Source organism: Eleutherodactylus coqui, chromosome 10 (genome assembly GCF_035609145.1).
Source record: "Eleutherodactylus coqui strain aEleCoq1 chromosome 10, aEleCoq1.hap1, whole genome shotgun sequence".
Classification (NCBI taxonomy): domain Eukaryota; kingdom Metazoa; phylum Chordata; class Amphibia; order Anura; family Eleutherodactylidae; genus Eleutherodactylus; species Eleutherodactylus coqui.
In genome coordinates, this window is record NC_089846.1 from 75,634,127 (window position 1) to 75,661,362 (window position 27,236).

The 27,236-nt window shown below is 47.0% G+C and overlaps 1 protein-coding gene across 1 annotated transcript in view; it reads left to right on the top strand.

The window, feature by feature from the left end:
* Positions 1-1,857: 1,857 nt before the first annotated feature.
* The window catches only part of RGL2 (ral guanine nucleotide dissociation stimulator like 2), a 63,266-nt gene continuing 37,887 nt past the window's right edge, over positions 1,858-27,236 (top strand). The window contains exons 1-2 of the mRNA XM_066581307.1: positions 1,858-2,150; positions 2,292-2,393. Coding sequence (XP_066437404.1) covers positions 2,307-2,393 — 87 coding nt within the window. The 5' untranslated portion in view covers positions 1,858-2,150; positions 2,292-2,306. The remainder of the gene's footprint in view (positions 2,151-2,291; positions 2,394-27,236) is intronic.

Below are 27,236 nucleotides of genomic sequence, written 5' to 3' on the forward strand. Positions count from 1 at the left end.
AGTTGTATTCTTGTACATAAGGGGCAGTATTATAGTAGTTATATTCTTGCACATAGAAGGCAGTATTATAATAGTTATATTCTTGCACATATGAGGCAGTATTATTGTAGGTATATTCTTGTACATAGGAGGCAGTATCCCAATAGTTACACTCTTGTACATAGGGGGTAGTATTATAGTAGTTATATTCTTGCTTATAGGAGGCACTATTATAGTAGTTATACTCTTGTACATAGGGGTTAGTATTATAGCAGTTATATTCTTGTACATAGCGGGCACTATTACATTAGTTATATTCCTGTAAATAGGAGCAGTATTATAATAGTTTTTTCTTGTACACAGTAGGACAGTATTATAGTAGTTATATTCTTGTAGATAAGGAGCAGTATTATAGTAGTTATATTCTTGTACATAGGGAGCAGTATTATAGTAGTTATATTCTTGTACACAGGAGGACAGTATTATAGTAGTTATATTCTTGTAGATAAGGAGCAGTATTATAGTAGTAATATTCTTGTACATAGGGAGCAGTATTATAGTAGTTATGTTCTTGTACACAGGAGGGCAGTATTATGGTAGTTATATTCTTGGACATAGGGAGCAGTATTATAGTAGTTATAGTCTTGTACATAGGGAGCAGTATTATAGTAGTTATATTCTTGTTCATAGAGGGCAGTATTACAGTAGATATATTCATGTTCATATGGGTCAGTATTATAGTAGTTATGTTCTTGTACACAGGAGGGCAGTATTATGGTAGTTATATTCTTGGACATAGGGAGCAGTATTATAGTAGTTATAGTCTTGTACATAGGGAGCAGTATTATAGTAGTTATATTCTTGTTCATAGAGGGCAGTATTACAGTAGATATATTCATGTTCATATGGGTCAGTATTATAGTAGTTATATTCTTCAACATAGCAGCAGTATTATAGTAGTTATATTCTTGTACATAGCAGCAGTATTCTAATAGTTATATTCTTGTATATAGGGGCAGTATTATTGTAGTTATATTCTTGTACATAGGGGCAGTATTATAGTAGTTATATTCTTGTACATAGGGGCAGTATTATTGTAGTTATATTCTTGTACATAGGGGCAGTATTATAGCATTTCTTTATAATATAGGAGACAATATTATTGTTGTTATAATCTCATACCTGGGCCAATATATATTTTTTTAAGTTGGAAGAATTGTTCATAGTTTAGTTATCACATCTTTTCTCCCACTTTTTTTGCTCTTTATATACAGTGCTTTGCTCCACAGGGGGTGACACCATAGAGGTGAGTGCCTCCTAGCTAATGAAAACCTGAGACCTGTGGTATGATGTGGGGAATATTCAGAATGAATGAATGTGTGTGGGGATTTTCTTTGTAGAATATATGAAATGTCATGTAACTTAGAACGGGTAACTGTATGTTTGATGATCATTGATGCTGTGAGTGACGCTGCTCTTCAAATTAGAGAAGAACACACTTAGTTGGTTATTACGTAATTCAATGATGCCACGCTCATTATATTTTTTATGTATAAATTGTGGAAACTTACAAAACATTAGTTCATCTCAAAATGGGGAAGTGACAGAGTACACTGCATACATATATATATATATTCATATTTAGACAGTTCTCTATGCAGAAAGCAGAAGTGGAGCTCGGAATCGCTTGCCACCTCCAGTCTGGTAACACAATGGTGACCGGTATCACAGCCCTAATATAATTCTGTACAGAGACAATACTTTGTATACACTGGAGTACTGGGCATTTTTTCGATGCAGGAAACGCTCTCTTGCAGACTTCCTGATTCTCTTCCTGCACCCCAGGATGTGACGCAAGTCAAAGGACAAGGTGAGGCTGAGCAGTTCTTAGAAGATACCTAGACCAGCGCTGAGACGTCCCCATCAACATCCAGTTTCGCTAAGACCGGCCAATTATCAGCAAGCTCTAATCACTACTTGGAGTTCAGAGGGACAACTGTGCAAGAGAGACTATTCACTCTTATTTGTGGTTAGACATCTCCATTTTAATGTGACAATCTTGAAACCAGAACAGGATCGGCTTCCTCAATGTGTTGCGACTGTGACCCCAGCTAACCCTGCGTGATATGTCGTGTCTATGTGACACGGTGACGTTGGCTTCCTGATCAGTGGTAAGTACAATACCAACACTTCTCACCACCGCAGCCTGGTTGCCATTGTCCTTGCGGTTGTTAATGGTGTGATATGAGATGTGCGTTAGATGTATCCTGCTGCCGCGAGCGGTCACCATGTTATCACATCTTTACATTTAGTCCGTGGTTACACACATGATCCTGCGCACATTGAAGACAGCTCTGGAGGAGGAGAGACGAGGACTCCGACCAAGACAAGAGTCCAAAGATGACCAAGGCGAGGTAAGGAAGCAGATTACATGCATCTCTTCTGTGGCCCTCCAAGATTGAATGTGGCCCTCCAGTGTTGCGAATGTGGACCTTGGCCCTTCAGTTAGATTGGACTGACATCAGCACAGTGAGTAGTGGACAACAAAACATAGCGACTGCGATAAGCTGAAGATACTATGCTACATCTACTGTACACCAGCAGTTTCGGCTTGAACACTGTTTTCTAGCAGCTCTCCACCTACAGCTCAGCTTTTGTCTGATCTCACAAATCTGTGCACCCTTTTCTTCTAGTAAGCTTAGCGGTCTTGATTTAGTTTCTGGGACAGGAAGTAGCTGTCTGTCAGGCAGTCAAGACGTGTCCGCTCTCGTGGGCAACTTCTCTGTAGGGTTGCCAACTTTGTCACAAAACATACCAGCCAGGAAAATAGGGTGTGTGGCTTATCACAACATATATCTTTACCTCAGTTTACTCTAGTGGCTGCAACTAGTAATTGTGCCCACTGTTGTGGCCCCAATAATAATTGTCCCCCCCTGAGTAGCCTCAATAGTAATAATGCCCCCAGTAGTAATAGTTATCCTAGTAGTTATAGTGCCCCCAATTGCAACCCCAATATTAATAGTGACTCTGGTAGTGGCCTCAATAATAATAGGGCCCCCTCTGCACCCTCCACACCCTGAACCTGCAGCTGTGCAGCAAGCCCAAAACATCCAGTATGTCACTTATCCTCCCTCGCTCTCTTTAGCTCTCGGCTGGCCATCGCAATCAGAGCTGTGATCCCTGACCTCTCGTACAGGACGTGCGGGACACAGACACCAGGAGGAGAGGTCAGGAGCCACATCTATGATTATGGCGGCCAGATGGGAGCTGAAGAGAGAGAGGAAGAGAGAATGACATACTAGATGTTGCGGGGTTGCTGCCCGGCCCTGCTGTCAGCTGGCAATTATTATTTACCAGCCATTAATATGGCTCGTAAAAAGTAAATACTGGCACCGGAATTTGGACATATATACCGGACGGGTGTCAAATCTACTTCACTGTCACCTGGTCACCCAAAGAGTCTTAGCTCTTCTTGGAAGTCAATCAAAATGAAGCAACCCTCTCCATCCCTCTTACTCTGCAGATACATTCTTGATTGTATCTATGGCTGTAGAGTATCAAACCTGACGTGGTAGCAGCAATGGAAAGTTTTGTGTTTCAGCAGTGGAAGTGTCAGAAGAACGGGCCTTCAGCAATGTTTATGGCCTGTGCAGTTGCAAGTCTATTTTTTACAGGTTTAAAATGATTCTATCAGGTCTCCTATCTGAGGACAGCATCATATAGAGGGGGAGATGCAGAGATCAGGGATATACAGTATTATATTGTTTTCCATATTTTCATGTTGTTAAAAACTGCTTAACTGTAGCCAGGACTAACAGAGAAAACATGACTCAAAAGCTTTCTCTATGAGTGGGTGGGGGAGCAGGACTCACAGGCTTTCTCTATGAGTGAGTGGGGGAGCAGGACTCACAGTCTTTCTCTATGAGTGGGCGGGGGGAGCAGGACTCACAGCTTTCTCTGAGTAGGCGGGGGGAGCAGGACTCACAGGCTTTCTCTATGAGTGAAAGGAGGAAGCAGGACTCACAGGCTTTCTCTATGAGTGGAAGGAGGAAGCAGGACTCAGGCTTTCTGAATGAGTGGGTGGGGAGAGCAGGACTCACAGGCTTTCTCTATGAGTAGAAGGGGGAAGAGGACTCACAGGCTATCTTTGTGGGTGGGGGGAGCAGGACTCGCAGGCTTTCTCTATGAGTGGGTGGGAGAGCAGGACTCATAGGCTTTATAAGTAGGAGGAGGAAGCGGGGCTTATAGGCTTTCTCTATGAGTGGGTGGGTAGAGCAGGACTCGCAGGCTTTCTCTATGAGTAAATGGGGGGAGCAGGACTCAGGCTTTCTGAATGAGTGGGTGGGGGAAGCAGAACTCACGGGCTTTCTCTATGAGTGGGTGGGGAGAGTAAGACTCACAGGTTTTCTCTATGAGTGGGTGAGGGGAGTGGGACTTACAGGCTTTCTCTATGAGTGGGTGAGGGGAGTAGGACTCACAGGCTTTCTCTATGAGGGGGTGGGGGGAGCAGGACTCACAGGCTTTCCCTATGAGGGGGTGGGGGGAGCAGGACTCACAGGCTTTCCCTATGAGGGGGTGCGGGAGCAGGAATCACAGGCTTTCCATGAACAATTAATGTCACACCCTGTGGGAAGATGTTTTGTCCGAACAGTTTTTTTCTTGCTCTTAAGTATTGCCCCACTATAATGCCCCTCTTGATTGTGAGTGTGGGAGGTGGGGTGACTACTCTAGTGAGCAGGTTGTTTGCAGTTGTGGTTATCTATAGATGTTGGGTTTAATTCATCCATTCTCATCCAGTGAGATGTCCAAACCTAAAGAGTGGATCTGCTTTTCATGGACATCACAAATAACAGCAGACCGAGGTTATTGTTATTAAAAGTGGATATGAATACCTCGAAGGGAGCCCCATCTCTATCCCATATGATAAGCACATCCTCGATGAATCCGCCCCAAAACAATATGTGACTTGTGTAAAGTTCCATCTCATCAGAAAATACCACTGTGGAATCCCACCACCCTAGGAATAAATTTGCGTAGCTTGGTGGACACGATGTGGCCACTGCTGTGCCCTGTTTTTAAACAAAAAAAGGTTATGTCAAAAATATAACTGTATGTGAGAATGAATAATAATAGTTTTTCCACAAGCCCATTGTGAGGGAAAAATGTGTCCCACATGTGTATAAAAAATGTTTACCCAGTTGGTGCTGAATATTACAGATAGTCCCCTACTTGCGAACATTCGACTTACGAATTTCGCAAGATATGATCTGTCCTGCACAGTATGATGTAATGCTATGGCATTACATCATACTGTGCAGGGACCGGGCAGGCTTCTATCAAACCTGATAGAAGCCTGTCCGGTCAGATCGCGGTTGCTAGGCAGCCGGGGGGCTTCTGAAAGGCCCTAGGGCTGTCTATGCAGAGCGCCTATCAAGTCGTGCACTTGATGGGCACTCTTCATAGGCAGCCCTGGGGCCTTTCAGGAGGTCCCCGGCTGCCTAGCAACCGCACAGTGTCCCGCGATCTCATCATGGGACACTGTACGGGCCCCCTGAACGTCGGGTGCAGGCTGTTTCTTCAAGCGGCCACCCGGCGACAGCAGTTCCGACGAGCCGCGCCGCTGTCAGAGCGGTATTTAAAGTGTTAACAGTTCCGACAAGCGGCACTGTTGAGAAAGTAGTGAGAGTGCTGGCCGCATGGGGTACCTTCAACCCTCATATGGTTAAGTGATGAAAGCGGAGGAGAGGTATCCAGATTACCACCATTCCAGGAACCCCCTCTGATGAGTGAAAGGGAGAGAGAGAAGAAAGGAGTCTGCTGTGCATTTTTCATGCTACAGAGTACAAGTGAGTGTCAGTGGATGGTTCCCTTCCCCCATCCTCCTCTCGAGTGTTCTCTTTCCAGGAGCAGAACCTTACAGATAGCCTGACGGTGGGATGTCATCCTTTGCTCTCCTCCCTGACCTTGCCTACATGTCATTCCTGCACTGATGTGTGAATCTTAATTGGCAAGAAGTAAAGTGCTAGTCACTGCCATTCCCAGTGATTGAGGTATTTAAAGTTCACTGTGTGTGGACTCTCTTATTTACCCGCCAGAGAATCATCAGTGTGAAAGGAACGGTGGCGTCACGCATGACAACTCATCCAGTCCACTACACTTAGTCAGGTAACCACCACCTGGCGTTGCCTGGAAGAGGCCGAGCTGTGACTTTGCTAAGGTTCCGTGCGTCCCTTCGGCGAGGAGTCTAGTAGAGTCACCGTGACTAGTGACACCTCTACTCCCGCTAGCTCCTCAGCGTGGGTCTTGTGTCTTGGTCGCCGTGGGGCACCACAACTTTATCAGATTTTCTTTGGTTTGATCTCAGAAATTTCTTTTGTTACTAAACAAGTAAATAGTTCTCTACGGCTGTATTAGCTCAAGGTTGGTGTATTTTTGGATTTTAGTTTTAGTCTAGTAAAGGGAGCGTCATAACCGGTGTGCCTGTGTCATTTTAAGATGTCTTTCTGAGGCTCCAGGGCTGCAAGAATATTCTGATTCCCTTGAGCATCCTGTGTAGTTCTTATAATCTGATACTTATGGAGAACGAGCTTCCTGGAGAATAAATTGGTGTCCTTTATCCAACTGAAACGTGAGAATGCTGGAGTAGGAGTAAATGACAGTACTTTTGTGAGGACTGATACCTGTGACTCACTTAATGTGTGGTAGGACAGGTTGCATATTTGCAAATCATCACCATTGCTGTTATATACGACTTCATCATCATATACTCCATAACATAGTAGCGTAGTACGTTAGGCTGAAAAGAGACATATGTCCCTCTAGTTGAGCCTATTAATCCTCCAATGTTGATCCAGAGGAAGGCAAAAAAAGCTAATCTTCCTCATTTACAGGAAAAAAAATCCTTCCTGACTCCAATCTGGCAATCGAAATAATCCCCGGATCACCGACCCCACTGAGTGATCAGTGATATAACATATAATATTGTAACACTCTAGAAAGACATCCAGGTCCCTCTTATACTCTTTTATCGAATTCGCCATCATGACATCCTCAGAAGAGAGATCCATAGTCTCATTGCTCTTACAGTAAAGAACCCCCTTCTAGGTTGTGTAGAAATCTTCTTTCCTCTAGACGGAGAGGGCACCACCTTGTTACAGTCACAGTCCTGGCTATAATAGATGATGGGATCTCTGTATTGACCCCTGATATATCTTTACATAGTTATTAGAGCACCCCCTTGTTACAGTCCTAGGAATAAATAGATGGTGGAAGAGATATCTGTACTGCTATATCTATACATGGTTATGAGAGTGACCTCTTGTTACAGTCATGTCTTGGGTATAATAGATGACTGAGAGATCTTTGTACTGATCTCTGATATGTCTATACTTAGTTATTACAGCGCCCCCTTGTTAAAGTCCTGGGTATAAAAAGACTAGTAATTATTAAGAAATTATAGTACCAGTGTACTACATGCATCCTGATTCACACACATCACACACACAGCTCTACTACATCCATCCTGATCCCACACATAACATATACAGCACATTACACACACAGCTCTACTACAATACACTGCATTGCATCTGACAATGCATTTTTCTCTGTGAATACACTGGAGAAAAAACTATTTAAAAGATTTGTTTTCTCATCATCACCCTCTACATTTCATCTTACATTATATATTAAAGGGCCAACACTTTCAGTATTAATCTTTTTACTATTTACTGTATTTTTTCACATTATAGGATGCATTATAGGTTTTAGAGGAGGAAAACGGAGAAAAATTGAACTCACCCAGACCAGGCAGTGAGGTATTACAGTAGGAATAAAGAGCAATAGTATAACCTTGGAATGAAGTATATACCGCTAGGTCAATCTGCCATTCAGTATTGAGGGACAGCTGAGTGTAAATGTAATGCTGGTCTTATTACTTTTCACCCAGCTTTCCAGGAGCCCTGAATGCCATGTTTGACTAGTTATAGCGATGTATATGGTATTTCACAACTGTGCATTTCGCATTCAGGATCCTAGAAGAACTGAGTGATAATGTAATGACAATTCCATAATTTGTCACCCAACAGGAACCCTGCATGGCACATCTTATGGTGAGATATGAGATACACATTTCAGCATAACTAGGCTAATCTGCTATTCAGGATTTCAAGATCCTGGAAGAGGTGACTGACAACTTAATGGGGGGTCCTATTGGTTGTCACCCTGTTCTTCAGCTGATTGGTGGAAGTGGGGCAGCAGCAGAAGTTCCCACCAGTGATGACCAATCAGCTGTATGTAATGGCGGCTTTCCTATCCTGCTATGGGGCGATCCAGGCCGGCAGCTGTGTGATAAGGATTGCATATCCTTATTACATAGCTGTCGGCTCCATAGCAGGGAAGGAGAACCGCCCATGGGTACAGCTGATTGGTGAGCGCTGGCAGGAACTACTGCTGCTCCCTCACCTCCACCAATCAGCTGTATGTATGGGCGGCTCTCCTCCCCTCCCATGGAGCCAGCAGCTGTGTGATAGGGACACGCGATCCTTATCACACAGCTGCTGGCAAGGTCCAAAGTTTGGCACGTTCACTTTATAGGACGCACTGACTTTTCCCCTGCCAACTTTGGGGAGAAAAAGAGTGCGTCTTATAAAGCGAAAAATACAGTATAGTAAAACCTTGAGTAGCATTGCTCTTAAGTAAAGCTGTTTTCAACTTAAGTCGATGTGTCGGGGCAGCGGCGGTCCCTCAAATAAAGTTGCATTCCTCAGATAAGGGCGCCGACTGCTCCATGACCCCGGGCGCCGCTCAGTGAGCCGGTGCACAGCTGATGCCGGTCACTTCCTGCTTCTCCTGCATCAGCGCGCACCTACTCCTCCCCCTCCCCAGTGCACAGTGCCGGCTGAATGTTGCTGTGTCTGCCTGCCTCCTGACACAGTACAGTAGCTGAATCCCTAAAGTGCCAGCTGAATCCCCACTCTACTGCAAAATGTGAGTACTGTACAGATGAGTACAGTAAAGAAACGTTTGCAAATAAATACTACAGTCCTATGTCAAAGCACAGATAACACAGTGATAATCTTTTTATTATAAAAGTAAAAAACATTACAGGGCGTAATAACAAAAATAGCAAAATAACAGAAAAATTTGCCAAATACAATCACAAGAAGCATATATACACACACATTTACAAAACTGAAATATTTGCAAAAATAACAGAAATTAACAGAAATATTTGCAAGAAATAATAGCCAAACATTTATATTTACAAAATTTTACAAAAAACTGTACAGGAGTGAAATTTACCGGTCTGGCCGCATCCCCAATCTCACATGTCCCATTTACACTACAAAATTGACATAAGAAAACATATCACAACAAAAACTAGACAACCTATTCCATAATCCCGTGGTGCTGCATATTCCAACCTACTAAATAGAGAAAAGAAAAAAAAAACACACATTAGTAAAACAAGAATATATATAAATGTTTTGGTTTTTTTTGTTTTGTTTTTTAATTTTTTTTTTATTTTTTTTATTATTATTTATTCCCCCCCTCCCCTCTAAACTACACACACATTACCCTCTACCCATCCCCTGGTCCGCTGCCAATACCTGCCAATCATGCTTATGAACATATACATACATACCTATATATACACTTTTTTTTTTTTTTTTTTTTGTAAATACACAGAACGTAATACTAACCCCCCACAAAAACTCATAATACCACCCATAAAGATACCACCCGCGAAAACACATAATACCACCCATGAAACATGAAACCACCCACGAAAAAAAAAAAACAAACAAACATAATACCACCCACAAACCCATATAATGTATAATAATCCACAGCCTAAATATACAGCAAAATATATAAATAACAAAAAATATAACCATTACCTCCAGCCCTGGTTCGGGTCCCGTAAGCCTTTTAGTCAACTTTTAACTTAAAACAAAACAAAAAGCTAGGGTGAAAGAATCCAGCCCCCCCACCGGGAAACAGTTCTCCAGGCTAGGGAACCCCAAAGCAAAAACCCCTCCAAAGGAAGGCTGCTCGAGGCCTACCCAACCTTTCAAACTCCAGAGAACGCACCTTCACCAGGTCACCGAGAATATTCCTACTTACCTCGTCCTCGAGGAGGATTTTATGCTGCGTCGATACTACACACCGTGCGCTCCACGTGTGATACCTAACCACTAGACTTACTAAAAATAAAGTGCAGCGGTCCCTGCCACCCAGATCTCCGAATGCTCCATAACACCACTCAGCGTAGGTAAGGTCAGCCAGCCGAGGCCAACCGATGGAAGCCCCTACCCTCTTGTATACCTCTATATTGAAGGGACAATGAAGCAGGAAGTGGTCCATGCTCTCCAGAGTGTTGCCACATGCCTCCCGGGGACAACCTCTGTCCTCGGTGTTCTTGTGCTTCAAGTTGTCCCCCACATATAGCTTACCATGGAAGCAGCGCCAGGTCAAGTCCCAATACTTTGAGGGGATTCTTACCGAATTTAAAAGAGACAAACCCACCCTCAAATCCCCACCTGGGCAGTCTCTGAGGGCCAATGGATTCTGAAAGTGGGTTGCCAAGACCCTCTGGTCCAGCACACGCCTGGCCAGCGTCCTGACTTCCCCCACGGTCAGCCCCCATTGGCGTAAAACCTTCAGAACCGGTGCAACGTAAGCCGGAAGATGTCCGTGCGGTGTACGAAAGTCCTTTACACGCCCTCCTGTCTCCCACTCCTGGAAGAACGGCCGAAACCATCCCTTACAGGAGGATACCCACGGAGGAGCCCTCTCTTTCCAGAGGTTTGCGATATTAGCTTTCAAAAAGGTATTCACGAGGAATACCACTGGGTTGACCATACCCAACCCGCCTAGTCTCCTCGTACGGTAAGTAACCTCCCTCTTGACTGGGTTCAACTTATTCCCCCATAACAGCTGGAAGAACAGGCTGTAGACCCGTGACCAAAGAGGTTCTGGCAAAATGCAAACACTTCCCAGGTACATTAACAAAGGGAGCAGGTAAGTCTTGATCAAGCAAACCCTTTCTCTCAGGGTCAAAGACCACCCTTTCCATTGATCCACCTTTTGAGCGGCATTCCTCAATCTGCCTTCCCAGTTTTTCTCGGGATAATTCCCTTGGTCGAAATCGATGCCTAAAATTTTAGCGGAATCTTGGGGTTCTGGGAGAGCGTCCGGAAGATCAAAAGCAGGATCTCCCCCTCCCAGCCAGAGACTCTCACACTTTTCCCGATTGATCTTTGACCCGGAGACCTCCGAGTAGCGGACAACTTCCGACATCACCCACCCCGCCTCCTCCTGAGAGGAGACAAAGATAGTAACGTCATCAGCGTACGCCACTGTCCTCAAGGCCAGGTCCGGGACCCCCGGGTCCATCCTCACCCCCGCCAACGGTCCCCCATCTACCCTTCTGAGGAAGGGATCGACAGCGAACGCGTAAAGCAAGGGGCTCAGAGGGCATCCCTGACGAACTCCAGACCCGACTACAAAAGGACGGCCAACCCAACCGTTCACGAGCGGGAAACTCTCAGCCCCTGAATACAATGCTTTTAACCATTTTACGAACCCCACCGGCAGACCGTATCTCAAAAGGACAGACCAAAGGTACTCGTGGTTTACTCGATCAAAAGCTTTGGCCTGATCCAGGGAAAGTAAAAACCCCTTCCAGAGACCCACCCTGCCCCGTTCCACAGCCTCCCGGACACTCAGCACGGCGCTAAACGTGCTTCGACCTGGAACAGAGCAGTGCTGAGCCCCAGAAAGGAGCTGGGGTGCAAATTTCACCAACCTACTGAACAGCACTTTTGCCAGAATCTTTCTGTCCGTATTGAGGAGCGCTATGGGACGCCAATTCTCAATACGGAGCGGATCTTTACCCTTTGACAGAATAATTAGGGCCGACTTCCTCATCGACTCCGGCAGAACGCCCAAGGATAGACATTCATTAAAAACCTCGGTCAAGAGGGGAACTAAAATTTCCTTAAAGGCTTTATAAAACTCAGATGTTAAGCCGTCTGGGCCTGGCGACTTTTTGGACCGGAGCCCATCAATCGCCAGTCCGACTTCATCTTCCGTAATTGCTTCTGTCAAAACGCCAAGAGAGGGGTCTACTCCTGGTTCGGGAACGGTTTCTGCCAGGAAAGTCGAGATTCCGTCCCGATTAAGTTCTTTCCCACCCAAGAGATGTGAGTAGAAGGATCTGACGACCTCCAGGATCCCTGATCTGGACCTTTTCAGGGAGCCTGTACTGTCTAGCAGACCCGTAACCAATTTACAACTCACTGACATCTTACAGTTCTTGTAGGGGTCAGGCGAGCGGTACTTCCCAAAGTCCCTCTCAAGAACCAAAGATGCGTGCCTATCATACTGACATCTCTTGAGCAAGGATTTCACTCTGGAGATCTCCTCGCGGCTACCTCCAGCCGAGACCAAACGCTCGAGTTTCCTCCTCAGGCTCTGATACATACGCTTTCTGTTCAGGCTTCTGAGGTTGGAGATCTGTCGGAAGAACCTTCTTACCCGATGTTTGAACATCTCCCACCACTCTGACTTACTGCTGCATAGGCCCAGTAGCGGTTCCTGGCTCTGAAGAAAATCCTCAAAGTACCGTCTTATTTCCGCTTCTTCCAGGAGTGACGAATTCAACTTCCATAAACCTTTGCCCATCCGAGGAGTCTCTGTGACATTCAGAGAAAAAAGAATCATACAGTGGTCGGAGAACTCCACCTCCACCACCGATAACGGTGAGGAGACTGCTTCCTCCTTTAAATAAAACCTATCTATCCTAGACCTGCAATAACTACCTCTAAACCAAGTGAATCCCGTGCGCCCTGGGGTGTGCCGAACGTGGACATCCACAAGGCGTGCCTCACTAACTACTCTATTTAACGCGACGCTATCATAGCCTGGCTGGTTATTGGAACCTCCTCTATCACAGAGCCTCGTGACATTATTAAAGTCTCCTCCAAAGACCACTTGCCGGCTTGTAAAAAGGAAAGGCTTAATTCTCATAAAGAGGTCTTTGCGCCCCTCCTTTGACTGGGGTCCATAGATGTTAATAAGACGCAACTCTTGACCTCCCATGAGAATATCCAAGATCAGGCACCTCCCCATTTCCAGCTCGATAACCCGTCTGCATTCTACCTGTGCGGTCTTAAAAAGGACCGCCACCCCGCTATACGGCTCGGCCGCAAGAGACCAATAGGAGGCTCCGCACCTCCACTCACGCTTGGCTTTGTTCATGACCGACAAATCTGTCAGCCTGGTCTCTTGCAAAAATAAAATGTCAGCTTCAACTCGGCTGAGAAAATCAAAGGCCGCAAACCTAGCCGCATCTGACTTAATGCTGGCAACATTAATGGATGCCAGCGTCAACAGGGTGAGTGCCGCCATCATTGGTGATCGAGCTGGATGGCTTTCCTCTTACTCTCCCCCTCCTCCCTGTCGGAAGAAGAGGTCTCTCCTTTATTTCTTTTTAATGAAATTGAAACATCCATATCACCACTCTCATCCTTACCTTCACCTTCCGGCTTCAGGGTGGCCCCCTTCCCGGAAGAAACCGGGTCCCCCACAGAAAGAGACCCAGCGTCCCCCGGGGTTCCTTCCTCAATTATCTCCGCCACCACCTCCGGTACCTCACCCCCAGCCTCTCCCCCAGGCAGGGAAGAGGAGGTGTTATTGAGAGCTTGGTACCGGTTAGAGAGGTCGACCGTAAGGGAACTGATGGGGCCTTCCTTTGGTATCTGCACCAGAGTGAGTGGGACCGAGTCATCCCACTCTAGAGAGGAAGAACCCCTATTTTTCTTTCTTGTTCTTCCCTTACCCTTTTTTTTTCTGCTTTTGCCATTTCTCGCTTTCCTCGTCCGCACTTTCTTCACGGGAGGATCCGGCAGAACTGGCAGCCACCTCCTCTCTCTCCATCCTTCTGGTTTCCTCATCCACATCGCTATCCCTTGGGGCCTCAGCAGCTCGACTCCCCTCCTGCCCTGGCTGGCCAGGCACCCCGCCGAGACCCCGTAGCTCTTCCTCCTCCCTGCTGCCACCAGCTTCGCCCCCGGAGCGACGGCCCCGCTGGCCCTCTGACTGGGCTCGGCCGATGTTGGCACAGGATAAGGGACAACGACTGAATGGGTGCCCTAAAGCACCACACAGGTTACACCGAATGCTGCCACAGGAGGAGGATGGGTGGTCTCTGCCCCCACACAGCGCACACACCAGCACCTTACACTGTGCGCTGAAATGTGTGGGGTCCCCGCACCTGTGGCAGACCTTCGGCTGCCCCTGGTAGAAAACCAGAATCCTGTCCCTTCCCAGGAACGCAGAAGAAGGGATGTGGGTAACGGAATTACCTGCACGTTTCAACTTTACCATGAAAGTCCAGGCCCCTGACCAGATACCGTGTGCGTCCCTGTTTTTCTGGGGAGGATGGAGAATCTCCCCATACCTGCCCATCCAGGTCATGATGTCAACATAAGAGAGAGACTCGTTACTAGTCAGAACGGTCACTCTCTTAGTGTCATTCTGGCGGGTAATTGCTTGAACTGCAAAATCCCGCCACTCGGGCTCCGTCTGAGCCAGCTCGTATTTTGACCAGAAGAGCTCGAGCCCCTCTGGTCTCACGAAGCTAACATCAAACAGGGAGGTCCCAAAGGGGTGGATCAGGGCAAAGATGTCACTCACCCTGAATTCCATCCCGAGGAGAAGCTCCACCACCCTAGCACGGTTAGGGCAGGCTTCACTGCCTCCCCATCGGAGACGAACCACATTCCTTCTGGACCCCCCCTGCCCGGCTGTAGGAAGCGACCATGCCTCTTCTCCCTGCCTTTGCTCTCGGAAGGCCCCTGTGCCAAACCTATCTATCCAAAAGGATAGGTCGCGCTTTTCACCCTCTATAGTGACCGACCTCTCTCCCCTCTTTAAGGCGGATAGAAATAGCTCGTGTGACCTGGGGTCCCTGAAGCCGGGAGGTGAAGGTCCCCCACTTACCCCAGCGGCAACACTAGCGTAGCTTCTAGGAGCAGTCACCGCCGGGGCGGCAGCTGGACCAGGGCCCCCACTCCTCCCCAAACCACCAGACACTCCACCCTCACTTGTGACTTTTGTAAATTTACCTGTACCTCCCTCCGATACTCCTCCACCAGCAGACACCGAAACATTTAATCTTGTATTATTTAAATTCTCCACACCCCTGGACTCTCCCTCACGCATACCTCTCACCATGATGTTGCTCCCTTCATCCCTTTCACACACCTCCATGCCTTCCATACTCTCACGCTCATCATTCTCCCTATTCTTTGCGACCAGACCGGTAATGGCTTCTCTCTTGGCCGGAAGAGTAAGAGGCACCTGGCGGCTCGGAGGTTTCCCAGCCGCTCCCCCCTTGCCTGCAGGGGAGCAACCCAGGGTGGGTTTCTTAAATATAGTCCCCTCCGAGCCTCCAGACCCACCCCCCTTAGCACTGGGGGGAAAGGGACTTCCAGCCACGCATTCACGACCTTTGGCTCCGCCTCCTGCCATCACATTTCGTGTAACCCCGGCAAAGGAATTCCGGCGTTTTGGGTCTCCACTTTTTTTAGGGTCCACCGCAGGGCCCTTATTGGGGCCACCCGACGCCGGATGGCCCCCCAAACTCCCAGGATGTTTGGGATCACCCGACGCCGGGCAATCCCCTTTTTCCAGGCCCACCGCAGGGCCTTTCTGGGGGCCACCCGACGCCAGATGACCCCCCACCTTCCGTGAACCTATGGGATCACCTGCTGGTGGGTGACCCCCCTTACTTAGGCCCGCCGCAGGGCCTTTCTGGGGGCCAGCCGACGCCGGATGACCCCCCATCTTTTCCTCCACCTTCCCTGAACTCTTGGGATCACCCGGCGCCGGGAGACCCCCCTTACTTAGGCCCGCCGCAGGGCCTTTCTGGTGGCCACCCAACGCCGGGCAACCCCCTTTATCCAGGCCCACCGCAGGGCCCTTCGGGGGGCCAGCCGACGCCGGATGACCCCCCATCTTTTCCTCCACCTTCCCTGAACTCTTGGGATCACCCGACGTCGGGAGACCCCCCTTACTTAGGCCCGCCGCAGGGCCTTTCTGGGGGCCACCTGATGCCGGTGCACCCCCCACCTCCGCAACCTTTTTTGTCATTGTATCTGGATCATCCGACGCCGGATGACCCCCCACCTTCGCAGCCTTTTTTGATATTTTACCTGGATCATCCGACGCCGGATGACCCCCCACTCTTAGGAATCTCACTGTCAGACACCAGCTTCTGCCCGTCACCCCTCCTTTTATTACGAACCGAGGGGGTGTTTGGATCAGGATGCCTAGTACTCTCCCCCTTCCTTTGCACTGAACCCACATTAGCAGAGTCCAGGCTGGGTCGGACCTGGGGGCTACCCATGCAGCTACCCCCCTCCCCTGGTTCAGAGGCTTGCCCAGGGAGGCTGACGTACCTGTACTCCACCTGGGTGATCTTTTTGCCACTTTTCTTCTTTTTAGCCTGGGGGTCTCGCTCAGGAAGGTCATTGCCAAAATAGAGACCCTCCAGGCCTCCAGGGGATTCCAGGTGACTTATGTACGCCATTAGTTGCCCCCCTGGGCCGCTGTCCTCGCCCTCTTCCCCAGAGGAGTCTGAGCTTGAAATAATAGTAGCTTGCCCAGCTGGAAGGTCACTGCACAGGGACTGCTGACTATCCGCTGTCTGCAGTTCTCCAGCAGGGGCCTGCTCCATCTTGGACACTAGGCCCTTCATATCCTCACAGACCCCAGCCAGAGCTGGCTGAGACCCTTCAAACCGGTCACCATTCACCAACTTCTCTGCGAACGGACCTGCACCCCTTAAGATGTCCGCCCTCCTCTCAACCAGGGTGAGGATCTCGCTTTTCAATTCCTGGACGGCCTGGTTGTATTGGGCCCTCCTTGACCCACCTGAATTGTTGGCCAGGGACCTGGCTGCCTTTAACTCCTCCTGAAGCCTTCTGATGGTGCCACCGGCCTCACAGTACTCCTGGGTCCTTGAAGCGAGCCTGGCAGCAAAGACGGTTACATCCTCCCTAGGCCGCAGTGTCCCCCAGTGCTCGATGGTAGGACTGGGGTTTCCCCCAGGAGTACCTGGCCTGGCTCCAGGAGGGCCTTTGCTGGAAGTTCCAGCAGCCGAGGTCCCGGAGGGCCGCCGTCCCTCACCCTGGCTAGCCCGACGGCCACCTCGGGTGGTCTCCAGGAGGGGTGCAGGAGACACATCGCTGCGTCTCCTGCTAGATCTCCTCAGCCCCTCCTGGGTAGCCGGTTGTGAAGCATCCCCATCCTCCGCCGGCTGGCTCCGGAGAGTGGGGGTAGTGGTCCTCCCTCTAGCCATAGCCCAGGACCTCACTCCCTCCTGGGTAGGAGAGAGCAAAAAGTCCCAGGCCCTGGAGGAGAAAGAGAGAGAGACCTGGAGCTGCTAGCACCTGCTCACTGGTGAGACACACCCTGCAACAGGAAGTGAAAGGGCGTGTCCCTGCAGTGCTATGTCAAAGCACAGATAACACAGTGATAGGTACTGCTATAATGATGTCCCTGCAATGTTAATTTGTTCTTTACAGTTGTGTTTTATATTCATTCAGTATTGTTATTGGTTTTGGTATTAAAGACCAGAGTTATTCTCTATTAAATGGGGTTTGGTGTGTTTTTTTAGAAAGACTAGAACCAATTAATTGGATTTGCATTAATTCCTATGGAAATCATGTCCTCAATTAACATTGATTTCTACTAAAGTCCATTGCTTCTGGACGGATTAATGACAATAGTTGAGGTTCTACTGTATATAGTTGATGAACAGTATAGGGTTGGTTTTACTCTCTTTAGCATAAGTCTTTCCGTCTCCATCTTTGCTGCTTTTATCTGATTTTAACATAATATATTTATTGCTTATAGGTTTTTAGTTCTTCTTTGCTGCCTTCTTGTTTTAGTAGTTTAAACGCTTTATTTTTGCTGTTTTGCCCCTTCACATCTTTATTGATCCACATTGGTTTTCTCCTATTGCCAACCCTTTTCACAGTAAGGCCGGGCTCACAAGAGCAGGTCGGATTTCGCATGCTGGAGGCCCGCAGCTGATTCCGGCTATGACCCTGCGCACAGCAAGTAACAGTATTGCGTACGACCGCAGAGGGTTTTTTTGTTTCTTTTTATTTCCTGTGCTGTTGCTTGATGATGAGGCAGGTAGCCACAGCCCATACACAATGCTAATAGCGTATGGGTTGCAGGTCACACACCACCATTGACATCTTTGGAGGCTGTCCATGCGGAATCTGCGTTGAAATAAAGCCTACTGCGATTTTTCTTCTGCTCTCAGAATACGCAATCCGTACCCTCAAGTGTGAAGGAAAGTTCGAAGATTTCCTAGGTGCCCCCCAACTTATACCCCTGTTATTCCATCAGGTCTGTTGGTTAATATTAAGTCCACAATGTCTGTCCCTTTAGTCTGGTCCTGTACAAGTTGGGTAGGGTAATTATCTTTATCGACAGAAAGTTGTCACCTTTATGAGAGCTGCAGGTTTCGGCTTCCCAGTTTATATCCAGATATTTAATGTTACCCATAATAATAACCTAATTGTGATTTACTGCTTTATCTATTTGCCGCAGTGGGTTCTGTTATATTTGGTGGTCAATAGAAAACCCCTATGAGGATTTCATTGTTGTTTTTCCCTCCATGCATCTCTACTAGAGATGAGCGAGCATACTCGTTAAGGACAAATACTCGAGCGAGTATCGTCCTTTTTGAGTATCTGCCTGCTCATCCGCAAAGATTCAGGTGCCGGCGGGGGTGAGCGGTGGGTTACGGGAGTGAGCGGGGGAGAGAGAGAGATCTCCCCCCGTCCGCCCCCCCCCCCCCCGCTCTCCCCGGCCGCCCCCGTTCCCCCCCCGCTCGAGTAATTGTCCTTAACGAGTATGCTCGCTCATCTCTAATCTCTACCCATAGAGACTCCACATGTTCATCTCTGTCCCATATATCTTCCTGTAATGTGGGCTTTATATTGGACTTTAAATAAAGACAAACCCCTCCCCCTTTCCGGCTTTTATGATCCCTTCTGAACAGACTGTAACCCTGTAAGTTCACCACCCAATCACAGTTTTGATCCAACCAGGTCTCCGTTATTCCCACTATGTCCTTTTTTTCTTCAGACATTATTACCTCCAGTTTGTCTGCTTTATTGGTCAAACTTCTAGCATTAGTCAGTTTAGAAGATTTTGGTTATTTTTTATATTGCATGTATCCCTGCTAACTGTTCTGCCAGTTCTAATTGTACTAACCCCTCCCACCGTTCCACCCACATTTCTTAGTCCTAGGTCACTGTCTACACTGTCTCCCCCCCCCATCTCTCTGGTTGCCCTCCCACCAGTCCCTAATTTATACAACCTTATAGCCATCTTCTCCCCATTAAGAAGCAGCCCATCTCTAGTAGAGCCTGTAGCCAACAGCAAAGTTCTCATTCCAGCACCAACTCTGGAGCCACTTGTTTATCTCCCTAATCTTCTGCTGCCTTTCTGGTATGGCATAAGGTACAGGTATCATTTCAGAAAATACTACTTTGGAGGTTCTCATCCTAAGCTTACATCCTAGTTCTTTTGAATCATTTTAAGGACCTTCCACCTACCTCTAACTTTGTCATTCGTGCCAATGTGTACCATGACCACTGGATCCTCACCAGCCCATCCCAGTAATCTGTCAACCCAATCCTTGATGTGTCGAACTCGAGTGCCAGGAAGACAACACACCGTTCGACAGTCACGGTCAGTCCCACTAATAATTTGAGTCTCCTACCACCAGGACCTGTCTAGCCTGCCATGGTCTCCTTTTTCTCCTTACTGGAGCAGACATCCCCCTGGCAGTCAGAGACCATGGCATGTTGCAGTTGTGCTGGCTCTGTAATGGCATTCCCCTCATCTGCCAACTTTACAAACCTGGTAGGGTGTGCCAGTTCAGGACTAGCCTCCATGGATCTCTTCCCTCTATCCCTCCTCCTGTCACCCAGCTAGCTGCCTGCTCATCTTGCCTCTTCATACTACCATCCACCCCCACATCTATCCCAGCGAGTGCTCAGTGAGCAGCAAACTCCTTTCCATGGTGCCAATGGATCTCAGTGTTGCAAGCTGTTCATTTATATCCAGGATCAGTCATCCAGCATCCTTTGCTAGACGACAGGGGTTTCTATCTTGAAACCTCTGCCTCACCCTCCCATTTCTCCTTTCGCCCTTCCACTCTACCTATATATCTGTTTATTGGTATATTGGCTGCTCCAATCCTGTTCCATCTCTGGTGCCTGAGCAGATGCCCAGTATGCTCCCCAGTCCTGGCTTTCTCCGGAGGTGTCTTGCTGCTCTTTCAACATCGCCTATGTTGAGTATTTCCTGGATTGCTGTATTCACATAGCAGAGCTGGTTGTGTGGTGGTTTCTAGTGTACTGGGGTCGATGGTCGCCTTGCTGCTTATTAGGGGATGTAACACACTCTAAAATGATGGGGAGATTACCTTTTCAAATTACTTGTGTCGGTTAGTCCTATAGGCAACTTCATCCCCCATAGTTTCACTACTGGAGAAAGGACTGCATTCCATAAAGCTAACTGACTATAATTTGACTAAAAAATAGTTGTTAGTTGATAAAAAGTCATCTGGCGTAAAGTCCCAGGCGTTGTGAATGCATTTGCTTGCAGATTCTCTCCGCTCCGCCAATAGCCTCCAATCTATATTCCTTATTGGGCTTCGTCCTCGGAGATATACAATGAAAACATCAGAACTGCCAGATCTGGGACATGCCGTATCCGAGCAGCATCTGATAGACCCCAATGTCTATAATCCGGTTTCTGGCATGCCAGATAATATTTTCTCAGATGAAATAGTGCAGCAGAGTGCGCTATTTCATCAAGGATTTTATGCCAGATCGGTGCTGGACAAACCTCCAGTGCATATGTGAAAGTAGCCTAAACAGCCTGTGCTCAGGGCTGATACATGGTACCCCATTTCTGCAAACAATAAGGACAAGAGATACATTGCCGTTCCTCATGCGTTATGTTCACAGATGACTGGAAACCTTTGTAGTAACTTGTACTTTGAGGCCTCATGTCCATGGGCGGGTTTGATTTGCGGATCCTGCACGGGACACCTGCGCAGGAGATCCACAAATCAAGCCGCCCATAAGGAGACATGGGCACCTGCAAAATAATTAAAGATGTGAATTTGTTTTGCGGACCTTTTCGTCTGGAAAACAAATCGCAGCATTCTCCATTTTTCTGCGGATTCCGCAGGGACGGCTTCCATTGAAGTCAATGAAATTCATTCCGATCCGCTGCACACCCGCAGGTGTTCTGTGGATCCCACAGGAAAGCAGGAGATTTAAAGAAAAAAATCTCCACTGCGCATGTGCGGCGACCCGACGGCCGACGGGCCCACCCATATGCAGATGCACCCGCCCACATCCATAGAGGAGAAGATGGAAGATCTGCATGCCAAGCAGAGAATCCGGATGGGTAGGTAATGTCCTCTTGCAGCAGGCAGGGTGGGTTTCTGCGGCGGGCTACTGCCCACAGAGTTCAACCCGCCCGTTCATGAATTTTTGAAGATGGTGAGAGATTGAAACAAAAAAAGTTTATTAGAAAGTTGCAGAACTTTTCATTATACAATAATTCACTTTATTTACATAAAACATCCATGAAATCAGTTTGTACATTTCATATATGAGGTTACAATGATGTGATTTGTGGCCTGGGGATGTTGTATTCCTGCACAGTTTCCAGAGGCCAGTAGTGAAGCCTGAGCGGTGTCATGTGGTAGAGGCTTGTATTGAAATTCATGTGATTATTACACGGGGAAGGATTGACGTAATGTTAAGGGGGGCCACATCTGGAAAAGAAATAATAAATGCATCACTACAGAGCAGTGCCTAGGTAGGTGGGTGGACTTCAGAGCTGTTGCAAAAAAAATCCTTTAAAGTGTAATTAAACTTTAGAAAAAAAACTTTTGATATGTCATAGTGACAAGCCAGAAGTTTTAACCCATTAAGGACAGAGCACAGTAAATTTGCAGCGCTCGGTCCTGGGCTTTAATTCCGGCGAATAGTAAAAATACAGCGGGGGAATTAAAGCCCCTGCTTCTGTAATCAATCAGAAGTAGGTAGGGTTCTCAGCTATTAGTCACAACTGAGAATCCAAAGGAGAAGGCAGGAGTGTTTTTTAACCCCTTCTGCCTTCTCCTTTCTCTAGTACACAGCGCTCATTGAGCGCTATGTACTAAAGAGTGAAAGTAGAAGTATAATTTCCATTACAGTACTCGGCAGTTACGTGACTGCCGGTATCCCCTGGTACAGTAGAGCTACAGGGTCTTAGCAGCCCCTGATCAGCTCGGACAGTGACTATTGTCACTACAGGGGAATGTTTTCCCTGTAACTGGGGCTCCTGTGGATACACCAGCTACAGTGGGAAAGTGTAGAATTAAAAAAAAACACGTGAATGTTCCCCAAAAGTCTTATATGATGTCATGAGGGACATAGATAGTAAAAAAAAAATAATTACATAAATTAATAAAGCTAAATTACAGAATAAAATAAAAATATACACATAAGAAAGAAAATAACCCAAAGCCAACGCCAACCAAAACTGTATGCGCCCTGTCATCCAAAACCATGCATATTATATATCAAAACGTCCAAAACAAAATGTTCCCATATTTTATTTTAGTGTAAATACACTAAATTACAAAAAAAAAGTATAAATTTAAAAAATTGTTTTTTAGCTTTTTACCCTTAATAGAACTAAAAAATTAAAAAAGGTCAGTAAAAACTATATTAAAAAATTGCCCTATTTATCACGGGGAAAAAAACGCTGCAAAAGTAATTTTGGTAGCTAATGAAAAAAATAGGGCAGTTAAACCACCACATGGGTAAAATCCCTAAAAAATGTCTGGTCCTTTAGGTACAAAAAAGCCTGGTCCTTAAGGGGTTAATCAGTGATAGTCCGGGTACGGAGACATGCACGTATTGCTAAGGTGATGGGACGGAAGCGCTCCGCTGAGTGCTGTACCCGACTGGTTCTTTTCTGCTCTCCTTGGATTGGCTTACTGAATACAATAGAAACTCTATAAATCCATATGCATCTTGCCAATCACAGTGGAAAGGGCAGAGCACAGAGCAAAGACGTCTGCCTCTTCATTTTAGTGATCAGTGGGGGTCTCAGCACCCAGACTCCCACCAATCAAATCCTCTGACACGTCACTATAACACTGATGCTGAAAGAGAACGATCAGCCTTATCAGGAGTTCACAGTGGGATACAGCTGATACTATTGTTTTAGCTGTATCCCGCTCCGTGAACACAGTCGGGGTATGAAAAACACAGCGGTCCAGCTGTGTTCTTCATACTCCTCACGGAGCGCACAGCTGTATACCAGCTGAGTGCTCCGTGAACAGACGGAGTATGAAGAACACAGTGCTCCAGCTGTGTTCTGCATATCCATTCGGAGCGCTCAGCTGTATAACATAACCTATAATCCCCATAGTCACCTATATGTACAGTGTGTATATACACAAAAGCACAGTTCAATCACTTTTTCACTGTACTGTTAGGCCTCATGCGCATGGCCGTGACGGAGCGGAATATTGCAGTGGAGTCCGTAACGGTGCCCCCAAAGACCCCATACTCACCTCTCCAGATGCAAAGCTTTAATCCCGCCTGGCGAACCGGCACGCATGCACAATACAGCACATAACGCGTCGGCAGTGGGGGATGATGCGGCCGGCGGTGGGCAGTGACGCATAATCACGAGATACTTCCGCTGTACTCACAGCAGAAGTATCGCGTGATGGCTGGCTTCCATTGACTAAAATAGAAGCCAGCTGCACGTTTTTCCATGGCAATTAGAACATGCTGCAGTTTCGTTCACGCTGCGTAATTCCGCAGTGTGAACATTAAGCTATTAGGTTCAATAGAATCTAATAGATGCGGCATAACGCTGCAGATTTGCGGCAGAAATCCAGCCTTGGGCATTAGCCCTTAAGCCCCCAGATAGTGGGGATACTATAATTGGATATCTATATGATGGTGCTCCACCCATGAGTAGTGCAGAATAGTATACTATCTATACTGGGACAGTACATGGTTTGGTCTTAGGTACATCCTGATGGAACACCACTACTGGACACAATATGTGTACCTAATCAGATGTATTGTTATTGGACTGTGCTATAGGTTTGGTTTTGTTTCATAGTGTTTTGTATGTCTAGAGAATTTTTATCTTGTTTAAAATAATTAAAAGTTAAGTTTTATATATTAGAAGAAATCAGAAGAGTGAAGGTTAGTTAATAAAGATGAGCGAGCATACTCACTAAGGACAATTACTCGAGCGAGTACTGTCCTTAGCGAGTACCTGCCCGCTCGGAAGAAAAGATACGGGTGCCGGCGGGGGGCGGGGAGATATCTCTCTCTCTCCCCCGCTACCCCCTGCTCACTCCCGCAACTCACCTCTCACCCGCGCCGGCACCCGAATCTTTTGTTCCGAGCAGGCAGGTACTCGCTAAGGACAATACTCGCTCGAGTAATTGTCCTTAGCGAGTATGCTCGCTCATCTCTATTAGTTAATCAAGTCTCAACCCAGTGTGCCCTTAATAGTCATAGTGCCCCCAGGTGTCCTCTTAGTAGTCATTAATCAGAAAGCATCAGGTAGCAGCTTGTCGGTGCAAATTGCTTTTATATATCCATCGGAATACAGGCAAAAACCTCTACATCACACAGAATAGCAACGTTTCGACCTTCTATGTTGGTCTTTGTCAAGCTAATACAATGCATATTCCTAGGTACATTTATATCCCAAAACAGCCACCCACATCATTAAAAAACATTTGTAGCAGGTGTGGAGCATACCTTTCATGTGAGCCCAAATGCATATCCTTCATTGCCCATACCTCTAAGGAGTCCTCATCTCCAAGCAACAACAAAGTACCCCGCATGCGCGGAAATTGCGTCCTTTCGTGATATTCAAGCCTCTCATGAACTAGGGGGCCATCCCGCCCACTTCGTGCACATCATCTGACGTGCATCACGTGTATGCATCGGGACTGCCTTCCCCATTAAGCTCGTCACGTGACGTGTACTATGCGTCGCAGGGTCCACCCACTAAAGGATCTTCAGCTCCAAGCGGCAACCGAGTGCCGCGCATGCGCGGGGATCGCGTCCTCTCGTGCTGTTCAAGCCCCTAAAGAGTTAGCGGACCATCCTGCCCACTTCGTGTACGTCATCTGACGTGCATCACGTGGCGTATGGTACCTCCGTTCCTATAATACCCCTTCCAAGCGGAGCCGGACCTTGCGCATGCGCAGAAGTCCGGATGTCTCCCTATTATATACATTCAAGGTGATACATAATTGTCTCCCTTAAAGGGGTTGTCCCGCGGCAGCAAGTGGGTCTATACACTTCTGTATGGCCATAATAATGCACTTTGTAATATACTTTGTAATATACATTTTTACTTACCTGCTCCGTTGCTAGCGTCCTCGTTCCCATGGAGCCGACTAATTTTCGCCCTCCGATGGCCAAATTAGCCGCGCTTGCGCAGTCCGGGTCTTCTGCAGTCTTCTATGGAGCCGCTCGTGCAGAATGCTGGCTCCGTGTAGCTCCGCCCCGTCACGTGCCGATTCCAGCCAATCAGGAGGCTGGAATCGGCAATGGACCGCACAGAAGAGCTGCGGTCCACGGAGGAAGAGGATTCCGGCGGCCATCTTCACCGGTAAGTATTGAAGTCACCGGAGCGCGGGGATTAAGGTAAGCGCTCCGGTAAGCTTTCTTTACGTCCCTGCATCGGGGTTGTCTCGCGCCGAACGGGGGGGGGGGTTGAAAAAAAAAAAAAACCGTTTCGGCGCGGGACAACCCCTTTAACATAACCCCACAGGTGCAGGACTTATAGCATCATATCGCAGCCTATGCATAGTATTAGGTGTTCACAATTGAATATATACATAACTGACCCAGGTGACTTCAATAATCAGCATTAAGATCCCATACTTGGCTAACCAATTATCTCCTTTTACTGGATTAACTTGTCTTATTCTCATCATGACTACTCTGGAGACCCTCAGTCAAGGATAATCTGAGATGCTCAATTACATGAAAAGGGGTTTTACCAGTTCCCAACTTAATATACCCTGGGTTTATATTCAATGTTGGTATTTCCCTTGCTTACATGACTGACCCTCAGAGTAGATTACGGATCATGCGATCGCACATGTACTTAATCATGTATCGGATAATAAAGATTCTCCGTGTATATTCACGGCCCGTACATAAGGTCTCAGTATATTTTTACCACCGATTAATTACGCTTTCGCTGCTTCTATGGTTTATGCACATAAATTTCTAGCCGTAGGGTACTAACAGATGTGCAACACATGAGGAGGATTAACTTTAACAATGAATGTTTTTATTAAGTCACTTCCAAAAATACATTTAAAGGGATAGGCATTATCCATTATTCCATAATCACAAATAATCAAGGCAGAATAACACCAGCTGATCAATTCTATTGGATAAAAATCCAAAGGCTCCACATGCACAGGGTAGTTCCAAATCTAGGTATGCACCATCTTAATCCAAGATACCTGTAATAAAAAGACAAGAAAATATATATTACACATATATATAGGGAAAATAAGTCAGAAAGAAGCTAAAGTTTCACTGAAATGCAAAGGTGTTGTACTCAAGATTTAAGCCAGCTGGTGTCAGAGTATCCAAATTAAAAATCCAACTGGCTTCCTTTCTCTTTATTATTTTGATTTGATCACCGCCACGTGGTCTATGACCCTGAATTTAAGTTGACTGATACTATGCGCGAAGGCCAAAAAATGCTTAGGAATGGGCAACAATGTATTCTTCGTTCTAATCGTGCTCTTATGTTTTGTGATCCTAGAACGGATCTCCTGAATCGTTTCACCCACATAATACAGGCCACATGGGCATGATATTAAATACACCACATAAGAGGACTGACAAGTATATCTATGCTTTATATGAAAGACTTTTCCCGTCCGCGGGTGATTAAACGTATCACCCCTGCTCATGTTGCTGCAAAAAGTGCAGCTGAGACGGGAAATTCCCTTTCTTGACTAGAAAAAGAAGGGTACGTTGGCTCGAGGGACTGACATCAGGTAAGTAAGAGTGGACTAGTTGGTCTTTAAGGTTTTGACCACGCCTATATGCCATTATAGGGAGCGAAAGAATCTCAGG